At 36.4% G+C, this 20490-nt stretch overlaps 2 protein-coding genes across 3 annotated transcripts in view; both read right to left on the bottom strand.

The window, feature by feature from the left end:
- RNF43 (ring finger protein 43) overlaps positions 1-2321 on the bottom strand; it is a 59182-nt gene extending 56861 nt beyond the window's left edge. The window contains exons 1-2 of one of the 2 annotated variants that reach the window (XM_033091443.1): positions 1988-2321; positions 316-947 (exon numbers count right to left, since the gene is read on the bottom strand). In XM_033091443.1, the coding sequence (XP_032947334.1) occupies positions 316-567 (252 nt within the window). In that variant the 5' untranslated portion in view covers positions 568-947; positions 1988-2321. Of the gene's footprint in view, positions 1-315 lie in introns of both variants that reach the window. The other variant, XM_033091441.1, reaches the window with a different exon arrangement.
- A 4920-nt stretch (positions 2322-7241) lies between these two features.
- The window catches only part of HSF5 (heat shock transcription factor 5), a 34227-nt gene continuing 20978 nt past the window's right edge, over positions 7242-20490 (bottom strand). The window contains exon 6 of the mRNA XM_033091308.1: positions 7242-7322. Within this exon, the coding sequence (XP_032947199.1) occupies positions 7252-7322 (71 nt within the window). The 3' untranslated portion in view covers positions 7242-7251. The remainder of the gene's footprint in view (positions 7323-20490) is intronic.

Genomic DNA, 20490 nt, shown 5'->3' with positions numbered 1-20490 from the left:
CAATATTTCATCTATCAAAATACCGTGTCCAGAATATATCACTTGCAAAGAAAGGTCTTATGTGTATCTATCTAAAAAGGCAATGTAATACCAGAGTTAAAAATAAGCAGATAATCTTCTAACATGTAGGATTTATGTTTCTTCTCGAGTATAAAATAAGAATTTGCTTTAGGACACCAATGAGGCAATATCCTTAAAAGATGGAACAAACAGAAAGCTAAGCAGCAGAAGCTCTTGTATGGTATTTGGTTTGGGAGACAAAAGAAGGAATATTTCAAACAGATGGAAAGTGAAATACAATCAAGTTATCCTTACCTGCATTAACTTTCCTTCTGCTGGAGTTATTTCAGCAACACCAGCAAACACACCTTCCAAAGTGAGATTCAGTTTTCCTGTGGGGTCCATTTTCAAGGGGATCACTCTGATAATAGCTTTCTGCTCTGCTGATCTTTCCGACTCCACCGCAGCTGCCAGTACCAGTCCTGTGCGTCCAAAGCCTGCCTGCAGGGTAGCCATCAGCAGCCAGGGCCAGAGGGCAGCCAGCTGCAGCTGGTGGCCACCACTCATGCTACCAGCTGCAGCAATGCACTTCGGCCATACATACTGCTTCCACGGGCTAATACCAAACGCAGGTTCTCAGATTTAGACAAATGAAGGAAGAAAGTATTTATACTTCAGTTTCAGAAAGCCAAGTCATAGTTTTGGCCCTTCCTTTCTCCTATTCCCAAGAACAGGTGGCATTCCTGATCCGGCAAGGAAGAGGGTGTTTTCAGCCCACTTCTGCTTCAGGTAGGTCATTTTCTCCCATCTTCACTAATAATAGTAAAGATACCGCCACTTTTCTTTGGAATTTCCAACTTTGCTTGAGGTTGAATGTCACATCCTGAATTTTTATTATGTCAGATCACTTGGTGCTGGTCTTCCATATGCATCAAATTGTCGAGCCACTAAACCCAATGTTAATGAACAAAACAAGGCAAAGTAAATAACTAAGGCCATGCATCGAAGGTGAGAGTGAAAAACTCCAGCTCAGAAAATGAAGAGATGGTTCTTTTTAAGCACAATTTGTCAGTGGTAAAAGACCATAAAGATCACAGGAGAATTTTGTTTTCATGGGGAAGGAGAGGAAACATTATTTCAGGCCACATCTTGAGAGATGTCCAAAGATGCTATAACATGTGTTCATAAAAGTTTCCACATTAAACTGTATTTCAATGTAGCCAAAGTTCTAGGCCCACTAAATTTATAATACTTTTCATGAACCTAAATATGCTATAATTTTTAAATGTTCTACCTAAATTTGCCTCTAAATTAGGTTGTAATTTATATGTCTTCACATATTACAGGATAATCCTAAGCATCACAACCTTTTCCAACTTGCATAATTAGAAAAATATTTGAAAAGGTTAGCTTTCCAATTATTTTTCCCAGTTAAAAATCGTATTTCTATCTTTATTTTTCTTTCTCTCTTAGGGATTCCAGCTTTTATTCTCCTGCTTGAGAATGCCAAGCACTTTGATTTCCCATGAGATGCTTTTGGAAACTATGATCCCAAGTTTATAATCTGTAATTTTTTAGGTTCTTAAGTAAAACAAAGGACTATTCCTAACACGTTTTCAAATTCCTTGAGGGGGTGGGGTATAAAAGATAGGGGTAGTAGGCTCTACAAGTTCTAAGAAGAATACCCTGAAAAAGTATAAAGCCTGAGTAGGGTAGATCTGTGCTATTTCTACACACACTTGAGAATTTGGGTCTTTGTACAAACAAAATCTCATTCTAAGATTTTAAATGTGCGCCCTTAAGTAAATATAAATGCACTCCAACCGCAAAAGCCCACTGTGTTCAGAGGTCAAATTAAAAAATCTTATAAAGTCTTCAGAATAAGTGCTGAGAAGCCAAGCAATTGAACATGAACCTGTTATACAGATTCTTTTCTTTTGCTGAGGCAGAGGGAGAATAAAAAGAATTTCAAAAGAAATCTGCAAACCTGTTGCGCTGTCGGGCCCACTGGAATCCACGGGGGTGAAACCAATTCAATTATGCTCTTATAGATCCTGCTCAAAAAAGATTTCAACTGTTTAACCAAGTACAGCTCAGTCTTCCACCTTCTTACTCTGCAACCAAACCAAGTGCCCCACACTGCAGGTAGGCGCCGAGAAATTCCGCAGCCTGAAAAAATAATCCATGCAGGTCAAAGGCAGAAACTCACTCCAGGATTAGAGCTAATGTCCCCAAGAACTCTCAAAACACTTATAGAGGATCCAAAATCATTTCTGAAATCTCCTTTCTAACAAAAGTTCTTTTTCTCCCCGAACAGCATATAAAATGATCAAATCTTGAAAGAGAAAAGAAGCCAAGTAACAATTCACTACCAGGAACACAGAAAATCCCAGAGGGAGAAGGCAATATCTCTGAATCATGGATGGACTTAGAAAGTTCGGAAGGATTCGAGTGCTTCCCTTCCAGAAAGACAATTCTGGATCAACTCCCTAGAGGAGGAAGCCTGTGGTTTGTAATTGGTGTTCTAGCTCGAACTCCCTCCCCTGAGACTGCAATCACGCTCTCTACCTGCTGACACAAAGTGAGGGTGGAGCAGCTAGAGGCAACACCCCCCATCCTGCCCCTCCTCCTCCACTGGCTAAGGCACGGGCTTGGGCGGCACACTTAACCAGACACGTTCTTTTGCTCTCTTCTCTCAGCTCCTCTACTCCCTCTATTGAGCCACAGCCAAATTGCATCCAATTCAATCCTCAATTCCTTCTCTAGGTAAGCAAGCTACCACACGTAAATCAGGGCCATTCAAACATATCTAAGCAGATTCTGCACCCAAGAGAGTATAGATAGTGGGATGAGGAAAGAAGAGAGAGAGAGAGAGAGAGAGAGAGAGAAAACCCAGAAGAATGGACACAGGGTTTTGCAAATATATGTTCAAAAAGATTTCTGCTCTTTCCGGGTTTTAGTGTCTAAAAATGGCACAAAGCCAGAATAAAGCGATCCTGTGCTACAGCACTTACTGATTTATTGTTGTCTTATATCTACTATCCTGACAAGAACTCTATCCATTTTGTGTATAGTTTTTCTTCAGCTCTTACTAATTTAAATTTGGTAGCCCTTTTCTAAACTGTACCTGTATGGAGCTTTTAGATCAGGTTGATGTCAGAGGCCTAGAATCTGTTACTTTCTTCTCACATCCTTGGGAGGTGAACTGATACTATGGATCAGACCTATTTTATGCCCTCAATATAAGATTGCATGTACCCTGTTTCCCCGAAAATAAGACCTAGCCGGACAATCAACTCTAATGCATCTTTTGGAGCAAAAATTAAAGAAGACCCGGTATTATATTATATTATATTATATACCCGGTCTTATAGTAAAATAAGACCGGGCTTATATTAATTTTTGCTCCAAAAGATGCATTAGAGCTGATGGTCTGGCTAGGTCTTGTTCTCAGGGAAACATGGTGTCTATGTCATAAATACAAGCAAAGGGGTAAAACATATATGCTTAATGAGACGAATGTAGGCACAAAACCCCCTAATTTTGGCTAATTACCACATTCATGAACTACAACCCTTCCAGTAACCTTGTCATTAAAAATAATGCAAAAGTTTCTAATGTCTGTTTCTAAAATTTGAATTTTCAAATTTTCAGATTATATTTAACTGTGGTCAGACATTTTATTTTTGACCTGCTGCCAATAATCTTTCCAAATTGTACAAATGTACAATAATATGAATGTGGTTAACACTACTGAACTGTACACCTAAAAATGGTTAAGATTTATGTTATGTACTTCTCTAAATTGTGGTAAGAAGCACATAGCATAAATCTTTTTAAAAGTTTTTTAAAATTGTACAAATGAATTGTACAAATTGATCATCTGTAAAAATGTGAATAATTACATTGTAGGTGTGTTGTAACGATTAAATGACATAATGCCTCTAAAAGCAAAAAGTATGAGTGGTCTATTCACCTTGAGCATTTTTTCCCTAAAAAAGGTTTATGGGCGTAGTTTTGACATTTTAGGACTACTAAGTAACCTAGAGCAGAGAGATCATTTCTAAAATAAATTCTTAATTTAGCACTTTTTCTTTATTGGTTGGACATTAAGGACATAATGGAAATACAGACCTTTTGTAACTCCTTTCCTAAGGAAAAGGAATAGATATAATTCTCCTGGAGAGAATTTTTTAAAAATCTGCTACAATTTTATTTTTATTTTACGCATGCCATGCAATAGTACAGCATAAATAATGCAAAATATACATTAATATAGATAATATATGCAACAATATCTTTAAGATAAGCCACTAACGGACTTTGCCTCATCTACTTTTGCTTGAAACTTGCAAAGGAATTAAGAGACCCAAATCTAAGAAATAATACACACACTTAGTTGAAAGAAGGAAAAAAACATAAATGTGGTTGCCCTTTCTTGAGGAAACTCTGAGTTCTGGAAATGATGATAATACATATCACGAATCTGAGTACCCTGATGTACTCAGGATCAAACCAAACAGTTCTGTGTAGTTTAGTTCACTGATACACTGTTTGTTTAGGTCACCAGAATTGACAAGACAAGGAAGAGAAATTATTCTCTGACTTTAATTTCTTGGAGTTATCCCCCGCGTTGATATAACCACAACTTCCATAGAGATGTCCTAAAGATTCCATCACTATGGTAATGAAATTCCCATCTCATTGACATCTACTACCTAATCTTACAAGGGGACAGGTCATCCTTCAGGATCTACTTTCACATCTGGATTGATTAAAGTTACTGAAAACTATTCATCCATTTCCAAAAAACTAGGTTTCTGTAAATGCGTCCAAGAATTGTCCTTATCTTTAATGGCATTTTAAAGATTCAATCTCTATTCAAGTGCAAATGGGAAAAAAAAAGCCAGGACACATTTTCTTAAAAAGCCAGATTCTTTGAAAAACAGAGTATCTTCTCTTTTGAAGTTTACTATTATGATTAATAGTCATAATGACTGAGGTTTCTAATGATCACCAATCAAACAGTAAAAACAAGCAGGACAACAAGTCTAGTTGAAACACTTTATTGTTGACTGATTGAAATTTATTATAGTTAAGGTGCTGAGATACTGAGGTGCTAGTCAGGAACCCTGTTACTATGTGTCAGACCATACTGGCTAATTCACACACAGATTTTATCTTTTTCTACTTTACCCAAATCAGTGATGACACCTTTAGTTGATAGGTAGCAGGCATGTGAGTATAGCAGGAGATCCAGCTCCTTAGTCTTTTGTATTCGTATATAAAAAAAGTTTGGAAAGCTGATAAAGGCATTTTATTAATTAATTAAGCCTTAAAACCACGGAACCCAAATCCATGCCAAGGTTCCTGCTTGACACATGTTCTTCAAAAGATATTATCTCTTTCAACATATAGAAAGCTAAGTAAGAAAGGCATATTTAAGGGAAGAAATGTCACCTACACAGTGTATCAGCTTTTCAACATGACGGAGAAAAGGCAAAGGTCCTTCATTTGGAAATTGGGTCTCCTCTTCACATACTCTGCCAAAATACATAGTCTGGACAAAAGATGTAGGAGTCTTGATAATCTGTTCATCTTTTAAACCTTGGGAGTAAAGATGAATAAATGCCCATCACATAGACACCAACTATTCTAATCAGATGGACCAAACAGGTCATTTTTTCAGAACCTACTTTTCTATCTAAACCAACTCACTGCAGACCAATAGAGCTCATCCTTTCCCAAAAAAACTACTATCTCTGTAATATTCCTAGGGTTTGACATCATTGGGAAGGCACAATGCAATTTAAGAAATGAATTGTTACACCCACAATGTTAACACAGTACTTGTGTCCTATCACAAAGTGCCTTTTCTTTGTAGTTAGTTTCATATTCCTAGGCTTTCCTTTTGTTTCTGTAATGCTTCTTAGGAAAACTGAAGCAGAATCCAATAAGAAAGTTCTAGTCGACTTAAAAGACTTTTAAATCAGCACGTTTCTTGCTGTTGCTGGATGAACAAGTGAGGGATCAACCACAGAAACTGGACAACCACCATACACCTCTCCTAAAATCCAGTTCCACAATCCTACTACTTGAATTTAGAATCCTATAGAGGGGATAGGATAAAAATGTTATAGTCTATCCTACTATCCAAACTTCTCTCAGAAGCTTAAACCAGACATAAACTATTAAAAATATCAGAGGTACAGCTTCTGTTAAATGACTACTAATCAGTTTCTCTCAAAATTTGCACACAATATCTTATAGATGAGAATTTATATTTACTGAATGTAAAAATCTAAAATAAGAAAACACTATGTTAAATCTCTTAATGTTTTTGTTCACGCATTGTACATTTCCCCCTTAAAATAAAAATATTACACATGTATCCTTTATCCTTCTATCCTGCAATATTAATAAAAATATAAAGCTTTAAAACTTTTAAATCTACCAGCATTTATAAATATATTAAACAAGTTAAATACTTTTCTTTAGAAGACATTTAAATAAATGATATATTAACAAAACCTTCTTACCATTTATGATAATGTATCATTAAAATTAAAGAAAGATATGAAAATAGAAGAATGCTCCCATTAATATAAAAGTATTAGGAGCTCCTAAGGTTGATGGGTGGTCCAAGTCTGGATGCCTTGCTCTTAAAAAAGAATGCTGGGTAAGGAAGTAAGAACATTTCCTGGTTAATCACTCAGAAAATTAGCTCTTTCCCAGAGTTTCTTCCCTGGAATTCCTGACCCATTTAGACCTGTGATCTTGGTGACCTTACGCCTTCATTTCTCATACAATCTTCTCTAAAAGGATCACACTGTGACTTGAAACAGATAGACTGAACTCTCCACTGGAGTTGTGCTGACTACAGTTTGAGAGTGGCAAGACGACAAAGCAACACATACAGATTATTTTCCAGTACCATAGATGCAGCAGTTTTTAGAGGCTTTCTTGACTGTAACAGAAGGCCAGGACTTTTCATTTGAAAGGGATCTGGGCAGCAAAAAAAAAAAAAGGCTGCTAGATATTTAGTACTTGTCAAGGTAAATAATCTGAACTAAACAGCTGTAGTAAATACCAAATTCCCAATTTTCAATTAACAAAATTCTCAAATTAACAAAACAAAAATACTTTTTTTTCCTTAACAGAACTGAAAAAAATCCCAACAGTATGTCATGTGCAAGGCTAGTCTGCCTCCAGCTACAGCTAGTGCACAATGTCACATTTGTCATCCATTTTTCACTCTTTTAATTCTTCCTCCTTTGGAAAGTGCTCCTGCTTGCAGGCCACGTCCACCAGCAGATGAAGATCTAGAAAGAAAGATTTGTTTACTCACTCTTAGCCTCTCAGACTGTAGAGTTCAATAGACAAGAAGAATAAGTTGCTTATGTTTCATCTGTAGATTTGGTTCTAAAATCATTATCTCATCAGATTCTCAATTTTAGGTCATTCCTGTATCACTAAAGCACACAGGTGTAGCCCACTTGTCACCCCCAAAGAGACCAACAAAATTTAAAGTGTCTATCCCTTCAGTGATATGGCCAAACCTCTTTTCATTTCAATTGCCTTTTATTATAAGTGGAAAACTAAGGGAAAATGTCAAAGGGATCAGAGTGACATATACAGATAAAAATTCATTTTTTAAAAAAATTCATTTCTTTGACGTGATAAGGATAAGTGGGTGGGTTGTAGAAATATGAAAAAGTAATGCCTTCAGAAATACAATATCAAAATAAGTAATCACTACTTTTCCAAAGTTAAATGCCTTATAAAATTTCCACTTAGGACTACCATACCTGATCTCTTATAAAAACACCTATCTGAAGTGTCTGTAAAAAGAAAGTATGCCCTTCACAGGGGTCAAGAGACGAAAGTGGCTCATTAAGAATGGAAAGAAGTTCTATCATAAGAAAAGATGAAATAGTGCCATTTGTAACAACATGGATGGATCTTGAGATTATTACGCTAAGCGAAATAAATCAGAAAGAAAAAGTCGAGAACCATATGATTTCACGGATACGTGGTATATAAAACTGAAAACAACAAAGGAACAAGACAAACAAATAAAGAAACAAAAACTCACAGACACAGACAATAGTTTAGTGGTTACCAGAAGGTAAGGGGGGAGGGGGATGGTAGATGAGGGTAAAGAGCATCCAATATATGGTGATGGAAAGAGAACTGACTCTGGGTGGTGAACACACAATGTGATATAGAGATGGTGTATTGCAGATTGTGCACCTGAAACCTATGTAACTTTACTAACAATTGCTGCCCCAATAAACTTAAAAAAAAAAAAGAAAGAAGTAAAAAAGTGAGCTCTCCGTTCTGTAATACAAAAAGCTAAGACCATGTATAGTAGACTAAATGGCGTATCTGATACAGGCAGCAATAAAAGGATCTTAATGTGACTTCTAGATTCAATCTAATTCGTTCATAACTTCTAAAGCAACATGACTAGGAAGCCTTTTAGGTTGGTTTTGAAGTTTATGATTTTTGCCATAGTGGCATTTTGGAGTTAAACTAAACTATACAGCATGAATCCTTTATTTCATTCTACATATACTGAGACTTTTGTCACTATAGTTGCAGAACACAGCTTTTGGGGGATTGATCCACAGCCAGGACAAGAGAGCTGATTTAATAAAATAATTCTATCACCTTTGAGAAAAATCTAGAAAGCATCTGGAACTGTACCTAATTTTTGCCATATATTATAAAAGATAGACCAGTCACTAGGGCCAAGTACTAGCTCATCTGGTAAACTACACTACAATCTATCCACAAAAAGTAAGCCATTAATCCAGATGAGCACAGTATGGAGGGAGAACAGACCAACGTTAAGTGGTTAAGTTTATCATTTAAAATAGGCTTCTCACACATCCATAATCATAGCAGCATTATTCACAATAGCCAAAAGGTGGAAGCAATCCAAGTGCCCATCAACAAATGAATGGATAAACAAAATGTGATATATACATGAAATGGAATATTATTTAGCCCTAAAAAGGAAGGAAATTCGGACACATGCTATAACATGAATGAACTTTGAAGACATTACATTAATTGAAAGTCGTCGTTCACAGAAGGATAAATCCTGTATGATTGCACATATATGAGGTACCTAAGAGTAGGCAAATTTATAGAGACAGAAAGTAGAATGGTGGTTGCCAGGGGATGCAGGGAAAGGAGTTATTCTGTAATAGATACAGAGTTCAGTTTGAGAAGATGAAAAAAGTTCTGGAGATGGTGATGGTAGTACAACAATGTGAATGTACTTAATGCCACTGAAATGAACACTTAAAAATGGTTAACGTGGTAAATTTTATCTTATGTACATTTTACCACAATCTAATATTTTGCAATCTAAATAGTGATAATAATAACAGTAATATCTTATATATCACATCTTTTTTCTCTTTTAATTTGCCAATTACTTTTTAAAATAATTTTTTATTTTTCGATTACAGTTGACATACATTATTATGTTAGTTTCAGGTGCACAACATGGTGATTAGACATTTATGTAACTTACGAGGTGATCACCTGATAAATCTAGTACCCATCTGACACCATACATAGTTATTTCAATATAATTGACTATATTCCCTATGCTATACTTTACGTCCCCATGACTATTTTGCAACTATCAATTTGTACTTCTTAATCCCTTCCCCTTTTCCACCCTTCCCCCCCAACCCTCCTCCCATCTGGCAACCATCAAAACGTTCTCTGTATCTATGAGTTTGTTTCTGTTTTATTTTGTTCTTTAGATTCCACATATAAATGAAATCCTAAGGCATTTGTCTTTCTCTGACTTACTCCACTTAGCACAATACCCTCTAGGTCCATCCATGCTGTTTCTGATGGCAAGATTTCATTCTTTTTTATGGTTGAGTAATGTTCCACTGTATCAAAGTACCATTTCCTCGTTATCCATTCAACCACTGATGGATACACAGGTTGCCTCCATATCTTGGCTATTATAAATAATGCTGCAATGAATATATGGACGCACATATATCCTTTTGAAATAGTATCATAATCTTTTTTTCAAATAACTAAAATGCATTATTATAAGGTCATCTAATTAATCCTGATGAGTAAATAGATCCCGGGGGGAAGAACCTCTGAGCTATATGGCTAATTAAGTAAAGCTAGTAATTTCTGAATCTTGCTGCACATTGGAATCACCTCAGGATCTTTTAAAAAATACTGATACCTCATATATTCTGATTTAATTGGTATAAAGTGCAACCTAAGCATCAGGATTTTTAAAAGCTGATCAAAAGATGCAGAAGGAGTAATACCTAATTATGATCATTCTCCAAACACTTCAGCTCCATATCAGAACAAGTACAGGCCATATTGTAACAGAAAATACTAAAAGAAGATTTTGGAATATGAACTGACCAAACTATAACCCAGGTTTGAAAGCAGAGTAGAAATTCTTGATAATAACAAAGGAAAAGAATATTAAAGCAACTATAGATTCACATGGGGAGGGAGACGGAAGAACAACAGCAGCAAATTCTCTTTTTCTCAGTGAACAAATGTCACTTATTTAATTGCTTACTAGGGCTTTTTCATATTGATAGGTTCAACTAATGGACAAGCACACCACAGATAGGCATGTCAAAATAACAATAGCCTCTCTGGCTCTATGACATCCTGGGAGTGAGTTATGTAAAGTAGTATGAGCAACAAAACCCTCTTAACAACCTTAATGACTGGGCTTTAAAATAGCATGTGGCACACAGCTTCTAATAACAAGCATCTAAACATAATAGTTTTACTAAAGTGAACTTCCTTCATTAGCAAAGCTACCAATCAAGGAGTTAGAGTCTAGAGACCAATACAAATACAAAAAGACATAGACTAGCTTGGTGCTACCAGAGATTTATACGATTCTGTTCAGAAGAGAACCTTGCATACTCATCAGAGAAGATAAGTACTTGGGAATCACAGCAGCTGAGTTGGTCTGAAAGCTGAAAGGCTTTGAGGGACAAGAGCATTGCATCTACTTGTTTGGGAATGTTAATTCCTACTGAGAGCACCCTCTAGGGTTTGGGGGCTATTACCTTAATGAAATCTCATCCAGAATCTAATAGTCACAAAATTCCTTTCTTCAGGAATGAAATTAACTTTGCTCTTAAACATTCAGTTTCCCTTAACTATAAATATCCCATCAGAACGTAAGACAGTGTAGCTTCTACAATAAGATTACTATTTGGGAATACTGAGTTTAGAGTAACGTCATTATAGAAATTCGAGGAGCATGACTGAGTCTAATTTTCTTTACCTCTGGTATTTTTAATCCAGAAGGTATTTCCTTAAGTCAACATGTACTCAAAAGGCCTATACCCAGCATGGCAACGACTGTGATTAACAACCTCCTTCTAACAAGTGCACATCTATCGAAATCAATACTATCTGGATACCTAATCAACTTGAAGTCTCTTATTCGATAAAAATTCAGAGAAAGCTTGAAGTGTGAGAAGATGCCTCTACTTAAATAGGGCAGACAAATTTTCAAAATAATTCAGTTACAGAAGGCCTCTGGTAAGTTCTGGGATACAAAATGCCCCCGTTCAGTGGGATACTGAGCAACATAATGACGTTCCAACATTTAGTGTTAGAATCACTCTTTCAGAATTTGGGGCCAAATGAGTGTTTAGAGGTGAGTTCATGAAATTATCATGTATTGGGAGCGCTGGAACCTGACTGATGCTCCACTGCTATCACTACTCTTAATGACAGTGACAGTTAAAATTTAAGTGATACTCTATAGGAATTTTACATTTGGTTCCTATCATTAGTAGTTTAACCTTGGAGTTTAGTATCAAGATAAAAAAGACAAGAACTAAACTGACTACCTCATTGTGAGCTCTCCCCACAAGTACCTCCTTACTCTCTTAAGGGCTTCTCTGGTCATCGATGATCAGGGCGGTGAAAAGATCAGAAACTAAGAACAAGTACTTCCTAATACAGGGTGCAATAGACTGAATGTTCCCTCCCCCCAAATTCATATGTTAAAACCTAACCCCCAATGTGATGGTGTTAGAAGGTGAGACCTTTCGCAAGTGATTAGGTTATGAGGGTGGAGCCCTTATGAGTGAAATTAGTGCCCTTAGAAAAGAGATCTGAGAGCTCCCTTGTCCCCTCTGCCATGTGAGGACACAGCAGGAAGCTAGTCATCTATGAACCAGGAACTGGGCTCTCACCAGACACTGAATCTGCGGGTGCCTTGATCTTGGACTTCCCAGCTGTCAGAACTGTGAGAAATAAATTTCTGTTGTTTGAGCCACCTACTCCATATTATTTTTGTTATAGCAGCCTAAACAGAGTAAAGTCACAGAGAAGGCAAACTTTTTCTGTAATGAACCAGATAGTAAATGTTTTAGGCTTTGTGGGTCACATGGCCTCTACTGCATGCTCAACTCCGCTGTTGTAGTGTGAAAGCGCCATAGATAATATGTAAATGAATGGGTGTGCCTGTGGGTTCCAATGAAACTTTATTTATGGACACTGAAATTTGAATTTCCTTTCATCTTTATGTGTCATGAAATCTTCTTTTGATTCCCCCGCAACCATTTCAAATGTAAAAACCATGCTTATGATGTAGGCCATATAAAAACAGGCAAGTGAGCTAGATTTGGTCCATGGGCCATTGTTTCCCAACTCCTGTTCTAATAGCACACACTAGGGCTATAATCAAGAGAAATTTAAGCAAAACAGAGATTTCATCAAACAGAGTATTGTTATAATAGTTGTCAAAAACTCATTTTTTCTCCAAAGAAGATATACAAAAGGCCAACAAGCACATGAAAAGACGCTCACGTCATTAGTCATTAGGGAAATGCAATCAAAACCACAATGCAAAACAACTTCACATCCATCAATATGGTTAAAATAATAAAACATGAAAAATAACAAGTGTTAGAGGGCATGTGAAAAAATGGGAACCCTTGTACATTGCTGGTGGGGATGGAAAATGGTTCAGCTATTATGAGAAATAGCTTGGCAGTTCCTCCAAAATTAAACATAGAATTACCATATAACCCAGCAATTCCACTCCTAGGTATATACCAAAAAGAACTGAAAATACATACCCAAATACATATACAGATATGTTCATAGCAGTACTTTTCACAATAACCAAAAGGTAGAAACAACCCAAATGTCCATTGGCAGATGAATGCATAAACAAATTGTAGTATATATTAATACTTACAATGTAATATTATTCAGCTGTAAAAAGGAATAAAGTTCTGATACACACGCTACAATGTAGATAAACCTTGAAAACATTATGCTAAATGAGATAAGCCGGACACAAAGATCATATGTTGCATTTCGTTATATGCAAATATCCAGAATAGGTAAATCCACAGAAACAGAACACAGATTAGTAGTTGCCAAGGGCTTGAGGGAGAATGGAATAGGAGCAACTGTTTAATGAATATGGGGCTTTCCTTTGGAGTGATAAAAGGTTTTGGAACTACTAGAGTCTGTGCAACATTGTCAATGTACTAAATGCCACTGAACTGTACACTTAAAAGTGGTTAAGATGGTATGCTTCATGTTATATGTAGTTTACCCCAATTTTTTAACATTGTTCTTTTCCAAGGATTTTTTAAAAACATACATCAGCAAGATAACAGTGTATCTGATGGAGGAAAAAGCAATTCATGCACTCAACAAACATTTAGTGCCACAGGTAATAATCCCTATTGCTGGGGATACAGCAATGACCAAAATAAAGTCCTCGCCATCATGGAACTAACCTAGAAGGGGAGAAAATGATAAATAGAAAATCTCAAGAAGTGATAAACACTATAGAAGAAAAACACAGGATAAAGAATAGAGATTGAGGGAGGGCAGAAAATAGGGAATAGGGTGCTATTTCAAATAGCATGGCCAGGAAGGTATCTATGATGAACTGGCATCGGAGTAGAGAACTGAATGAAATGAAGGAAGAAGCCATATGAAGATCTGGGGGAAGAACTTTTCAGGCAGAGGGAACAGCAATGTGAAGGCATATGTTTAGTCTGTTCAGAGAACAGTGAAGAGACTGCTGTGGCTGGCGTAGATGAGGGAGACAGCTGGTAGGAGATAAAATCAGAGCAGTCGCCAGGAGCCAAATCATTCAGCCTCTTGTAGACCACAGTAAGGATTTTTAGATTTTATTCTAAATGTGATGGAAAAACCATTGGAAAATTTAATCAGGGAAATAATGTTTTTAAAGGACCACTCTGATTACTGTGTGCAGAAAAGACCATAGGGGCCAACAGTGGAAGCAGAAAAACCAGTTAAGAAACTATCGCAGTCCTCTAGGCAAGAGAGGATAGTGGCTTGGACCATGGTGATGGCATGTAAAGGTGATGAGAAATGGTCAGATTCTGGATCTACACTGAGATAAAGCTGACAGGATCTGCTGATGGTTGGATGTGGGATGTGACAGAAAAGGGTCAAGAAAAGACTAAGATTTTTGGTTGACTAGAGGTAACTAGAAGTACTAGTTCTTGAAATAAGTAAAATTGGTGAAAAGGTGTAACATTAAGTTTCGGACACCTATTGGACATCCAACCAAAAATGTAGCATAGGCAATAAGGTATGCAAGTCTGGTGTACGGAGAAGATTGAGACTTAAGATATAAATTTAGGAGTAATCACAATAAAGATGATAATAAAACCAATGAGACTGGTGAGATTACCTAGGAATTGAATAGAGAGAGAAGAAAAGAGCTCTAAGAACTGCGCTCTGGGACTCATCAATATTTAGAAGTCAGGGAAGATAAACTATGGAGTGGAGTGGCCAGTGAGGTTGAAGGAAAGAAAACCAGGAAAGGATAATGTTCCAGAAGCCAAGCGAAGAAAGTACTTCAGGAAATTTAAAGTAGTCTGTTCAAATGCTGCTGAGGTACAGTAAAATGGGGACTGAGAACTGACCATTGGATTTTCCAATGTGGCAGTCATTCGAAACCTTGATAAGAGTTTTACCTGAGCAGCAGGAATGAAAACCTGATTGGAAAATCCAGTTGAGATAAGGATATGTTTTCAAGGAGCTTTTCTCTAAGGGGAAAAAAAAAATGGAGTAGTAGCTGGATGGAAATATGAAGAAAGGAAAGGTGAAAACCTATGATGGCATATTTGTACTGATGGGAATTAGCTAATATAAAAGATAAAATGTGATTAATGAAGAGTAAGGGGGGATAACTGTAAGTGCTAAGTCCACAAGTACACAAAAGGGGACGGGATTCTGTACACAAATGGAAGGATTGGCCCTTTTCCATTGTAATAGGAGAAAAGGCAGGGTGTATTGTTACACAGGAGGTAGACTGATAGATTTGTTGGTGGGAAGATATGAAAGTTCTAGCTGCTTCTATTTTCTCAGTAAAATAAGAAACAAGATCATAGCTGAGGATGAAAAGAGAGGAGGGGTGTTGGAAGTTGGAGCAGAGAGAAGATATGATAGAGTAGTTTTGAAAAATGGAAGTGCCCTGACTAGGGAAATATAATAGGATTGCTCGCAACACTGAGAACCCACATGAATTTTAAGTGAGACCGTCATTTCAAAATTATTTAGCAGTAATAAACATAATAATAAGTATTATGAAAAGAATAATTATTGCTCAAGTTCCATTGCTACCAAGTACTGACTGTTTACTATGTATCAGGCATTATATGAAGCCAGTTATATGTTTTATATCATTATTACCTTCATTTTAGAGATAAAAACCTGAGGCTCAGTAAAGTGAATATGTCCAAGATTACCACAGTAAATGGTAGAATCCAGATTTTAATTTAGGTTTTCTAATACCAAAAGTTTCCTTCCTATCGACTATGCTGTACTGCCTCTAATAGATAGTATACAAATCTTATACTGACTTTGGTTAAGGTCATGTTTTCACAGACCAACTGGTAGGCTAAGTTCCTTCAAGAAAAAATAATTTGCATCTTCATCAACTGTATGTCTGCTTACATTTTCATTACAAAAGTTAACTTTTTTGCAAAGAGGTTCTAGCGTGAGTCATTTATTTGCTTCCTGACCCTAATAAAATGAAAATGTGATTAGATGTCATAATAATGACAATATTTCACAACTCTGCTGTTTCACAGCAGGAAGCCAAGGTCAATTAAGACTCATCTATCAACACCACTGACCAAAGGATAAAGCTTTACTCAGGGAAAAAAAAAACAATAGGAAGAGTTAATAAAGATAATTAAGATGCTAATTATTTTATCAGTTACACGTATAACAATAATATATAGTGAAAGGGAGGAAATTATTATTTTAACAGCAGGCACCAGAGTTCCTCTTGGGGAGGTAACTGTCATTGGTGAGGAATGTATCTTGACAGGTTGTTTTCATGGGGGAAGATGAGGCCTCAGGGACATTATGAAATACAAGTGATATCTAACCTCTTCCGCCCAAGTAAGACAGAATTCAGGACCTGGGAAAAGAACAGGAAAAAAAGAGGAGAAGAGAAGGTATGGTGAAGTACAAGGAAAGACGACAACATGGCAGAAGGTCATATTCACTAGACAAAGAAAGGTGAGAAAGTGGAAAAGTGATTGAAGGGCTTTTGAAAAGAAGGATGCCTAACACTCCATTTAAATTATTTGCAATATTTTAAATGCAAACCCTTTCTACTTCCCTAAATCTTCAGAAAAGTGTGCCACACATACAAATGCGTAATGTAAATGCTTGGCGAAGGGGAGAAATCAAATGAACGGGGGGTAAGCACTGCATCTGGTATGGCATGGAAAAAAAAAGGGAAGCACAGCTTTAGGAGGCGAGAGGTGAGAAATGGATGAATCTGGAATTAAGTAGAAGCAGAAACTCCAAAGTAAAAGTGAATGTAAGCCTCAGAAATCCTCAGAAATCTTGGAAAAATATTTTTGGTGTGAGATAAGGTTAACTGGAGTCAATCATATCTAAACTTCAAAAGTGAGGTTAATATCTGAGATATAAATATTTTTTCAAAACATTCTTTAAATCACTTTCCTATTATTTTGAGGCTTTTATATTCATATTATAGGAATACTTTAAAATATTTAAACTATTTTTAGTATTTTGGAATTTTTTTTTTCAATTTAAAAAGTCTAGGAAAACACAAAAAGGGGGTGAAAATTTCCCATACTCCCACCATTGTGTAGATTCATATACAAATTGAGAAGTAAAAAAATACCTCTTTACACCTCTAATTCTACATTCCCAGAGGTAACCACTGTTTACATATATATATATATATATATATATATATATATATATGTTCTCATATACTTCCAGATTTTTTTTTCTGTAATTATATAGTATATACTTTTCCTCCTTTTATCCTTTCTAGAAAGGGGACTGTCCTAGACATATGCTTCACCTTGCTTTATTTATTTAACATTATTATGAACACTTACTATATTCCCAGGTAACAACATATCAAGCTACTTTATTTTCTTAAATGGTTGCACAGTATTTCATTACATGAATTTATCATAATTTATCTAGTTCCCTATTATCAGGCATTTATGCTTTTTCCAAATTTCTGCTACTATAAATAACACCAGTGAACTCTGTACTAGAGATTCCTAGGAGTGGAATTCCTGAGTCAAAGCACAAGAATTTTAGTTATTTATAGAGAATGCCAAATTGCCCTCCAAAAAGCTCTACAAATTTATATTCCAATTACAGTGTATAAGAAGTTCCTTTTCCCCCTACAAACTTGGGTATTAGTAAACTTGGATATTATCAATAGTTTAAGTTTTGCCAGTCAGATTGGCAAAAAATGTTTTAATTAATTTGCATTTCTCTGATGACTGATTTCACTGAGGGGTTCAACATCTTTCTATACACTTATTGGTTGTTTGTAGTTCTTCTTTTGAACTGCACATTAATATTTTGTTTATTTTTATTGAGTTGCCTTTTTATTGATTTGTAGGAGCTTTTACGTTTATGAATACAATCCTTTATATTTTCTGTTGTAAATATTTTCTCTTACTTCATGTAACAGAGACTTCTAATTGTCTCCTAATATTTCTTCTTCCTTTAAATAAATCATGGTATTGTTCAAAAACACAAATGGTCTCCAGCTAAAGGCTGCATTTCCAAGTTCCCCTGCAGCTAGTTAGACCATGTGACCAAGTTCTGGTCAAACTGACGTGAGTACAGTGATAATTATGCTCATAAAAAGAAGAGATAATTATAGCGGGCTGCTGGCTGACATGTGGATGTAGTGGTGAGCCATCTTTAATCATTCAACACCTGAGGACTCACAGAGAGAAGTGAAGCTGCCACATCAGCTCTGGATAGCTCACAAACTGGATCATGAGGGAAAAATAAACTTCTAAATTGTTTAAGCCATCGTTTTGTTTGTTTTGTTTGTTACAGCAACCTAACTTATATGTGAATTAACATGGAATTAAGAATGTAGAAATGAGGTGCTGCTGTAATTCAAATTAAAACATGTGGTATTGGCTTGGCGGTCAGACAGAGAAGGTTAAGACACAGCAGGCTAGAATGCTGGTGATCTTTATAATCTATATCAAAACATTTGGTAAAACTGTTGCCTGTGAGGCAGACCACAGGCCAAGTGAGTACATAACCATAGGGGAAAAGGCTGACAAAATTCATAATGCGTTGGCTGTTTCTTCACACATTCAGCAAAGCCCTAAAACAAGAGGTAGGCAGTGTACAAGTAGAGAGGGAAGGGAATATTTCTCTGCTTGTGGTTGATAAACAATTGACTAGGGTTCAGTAATTTGGGTTGTGCATCCAACTGCTGCAATATCCCAACTTGAAGCAATTGTAAGAGGTAGCTCTAAAGAGGGCCTCAAGCTTCCCTCAAGTATCTCTGATAGACAGTGGGAGAGAGCTCTATGGCAAAGAGCAGGGTAAGGGTGTTATCTCTCCAAACACATTCTTTCAGATGATCTCAATATAGGTGTCATTATGTTGAGGGAAGGGGATGGGCAAAGCACAGACAGTAAATCAAATACCAGACTTTTCAGGTTTTAAAACTATCTAAATGAGACCTCTGACTGTTACAACTTACATTTGGAATGAACAAAGGCAAACAAAACAAAAGTCTACCATGTTTTGTTTTTTTTAAGAATTGAAATGCTAGAGAAATAACTAGCATTTATACAACTGGCCTGCTGTGTAACTTTTCAGGCTCTAAAGTAATCCCCAGACTCTTTAGATCCACTCAAGCAGAAAGTAGGCAACAAAAACTGGATTGCTCCAAAGAAATACATATTCCCCAAGGACTACTTCAACATAATGATTTGTGTATATCAATAGTGTGTTCCTTTTTATTGCTAAGTAGTATTCCACTGTATGGATATACAGGAATGTATATATCCATTCACTCTTTGATGGAAATTTGTAGTTGCCCTTAGGGCTGTTTAGCTATTACAAAAAGCAAACAAAAAAAAACACCTGCTTTGTACATTCATGTATAAGTCTTTGCGTGGACATGGATGGACTGGGTGGTGGGTATATGTTTCACTTAATTTTAAAGAAACTGCCAACTGTCAAACTGTTTCCAAAAGTGGTTATCCTATTTTTAATTCCCACTAGCAATGTATGAGAATTCCGAGTGCCTCATCAACAGTTGGTATGGTCCTGTTATTTTCCTTTTTAAAAATTTTAGCCATTCTATGAGATCCAAGATGGTGTAGTAGATAAACACTGTGCTTGCCTCCTCCCGTGAACACATTAAAAATACAACTAAATTATAGAACAATCAACATAGAGAACCATCTGGACATGTGCATCCATACATTCATTGCAGCATTGTTTACAACGGCCAAAATGTGGAGGCAGCCTCTGGGTGTCTTGTCGATGGGTGAGTGGATAAAGAGGAGGTGATACATATATATACATATATACAATGGAACATTGCTCAGCCATGAGAAGGAATGAGTTCTCGCCATCTGTGGTGGCATGGAGGGTATTGAGCAGAGTGGAGTGCCAGACAGAGAAAGACAGACGCAGTGTGATTTTGCTTATATGTGGAATCTAAAGAACAAAATGAACAAACAGAAACAAACTCATAGATACAGAGAACATTCTGATCGTTGCCAGATGAGAAGGGTTTCGGCGGGGGGGGGTGTAAAAGGGGAAGGGATTAAGAAGTACAAATTGGTAGCACAAAACAGTTATGGGGATGTAGAACAAAACATAGGGAATATAGTCAATAATATGGTAATAACTATGTAGAGTGCCAGGGGGGTACTGGACTAGTCAAGGGGATCACAAATTATATAAATGTCTAACCACTATGCTGTACACATGAAATTAATATAAAATAATATTGAATGTCAACTGTAATTGAAAAATTAAAAAAGGGGAAATAGGTGAAAGGCAGGAAGAGGTCCAAATTTCCAGGTATAAAACAAATAAGTCATGTGGATGTAATGTACAGCATGGGAAATACAGTCAATAATATTGTGATAGCATGGTACAGTGTCAGCTGGT

The sequence above is a fragment of the Rhinolophus ferrumequinum genome, chromosome 21 (assembly GCF_004115265.2).
Source record: "Rhinolophus ferrumequinum isolate MPI-CBG mRhiFer1 chromosome 21, mRhiFer1_v1.p, whole genome shotgun sequence".
Taxonomy (NCBI): Eukaryota; Metazoa; Chordata; class Mammalia; order Chiroptera; family Rhinolophidae; genus Rhinolophus; species Rhinolophus ferrumequinum.
This window is presented reverse-complemented; position numbering and strand designations above follow the sequence as displayed.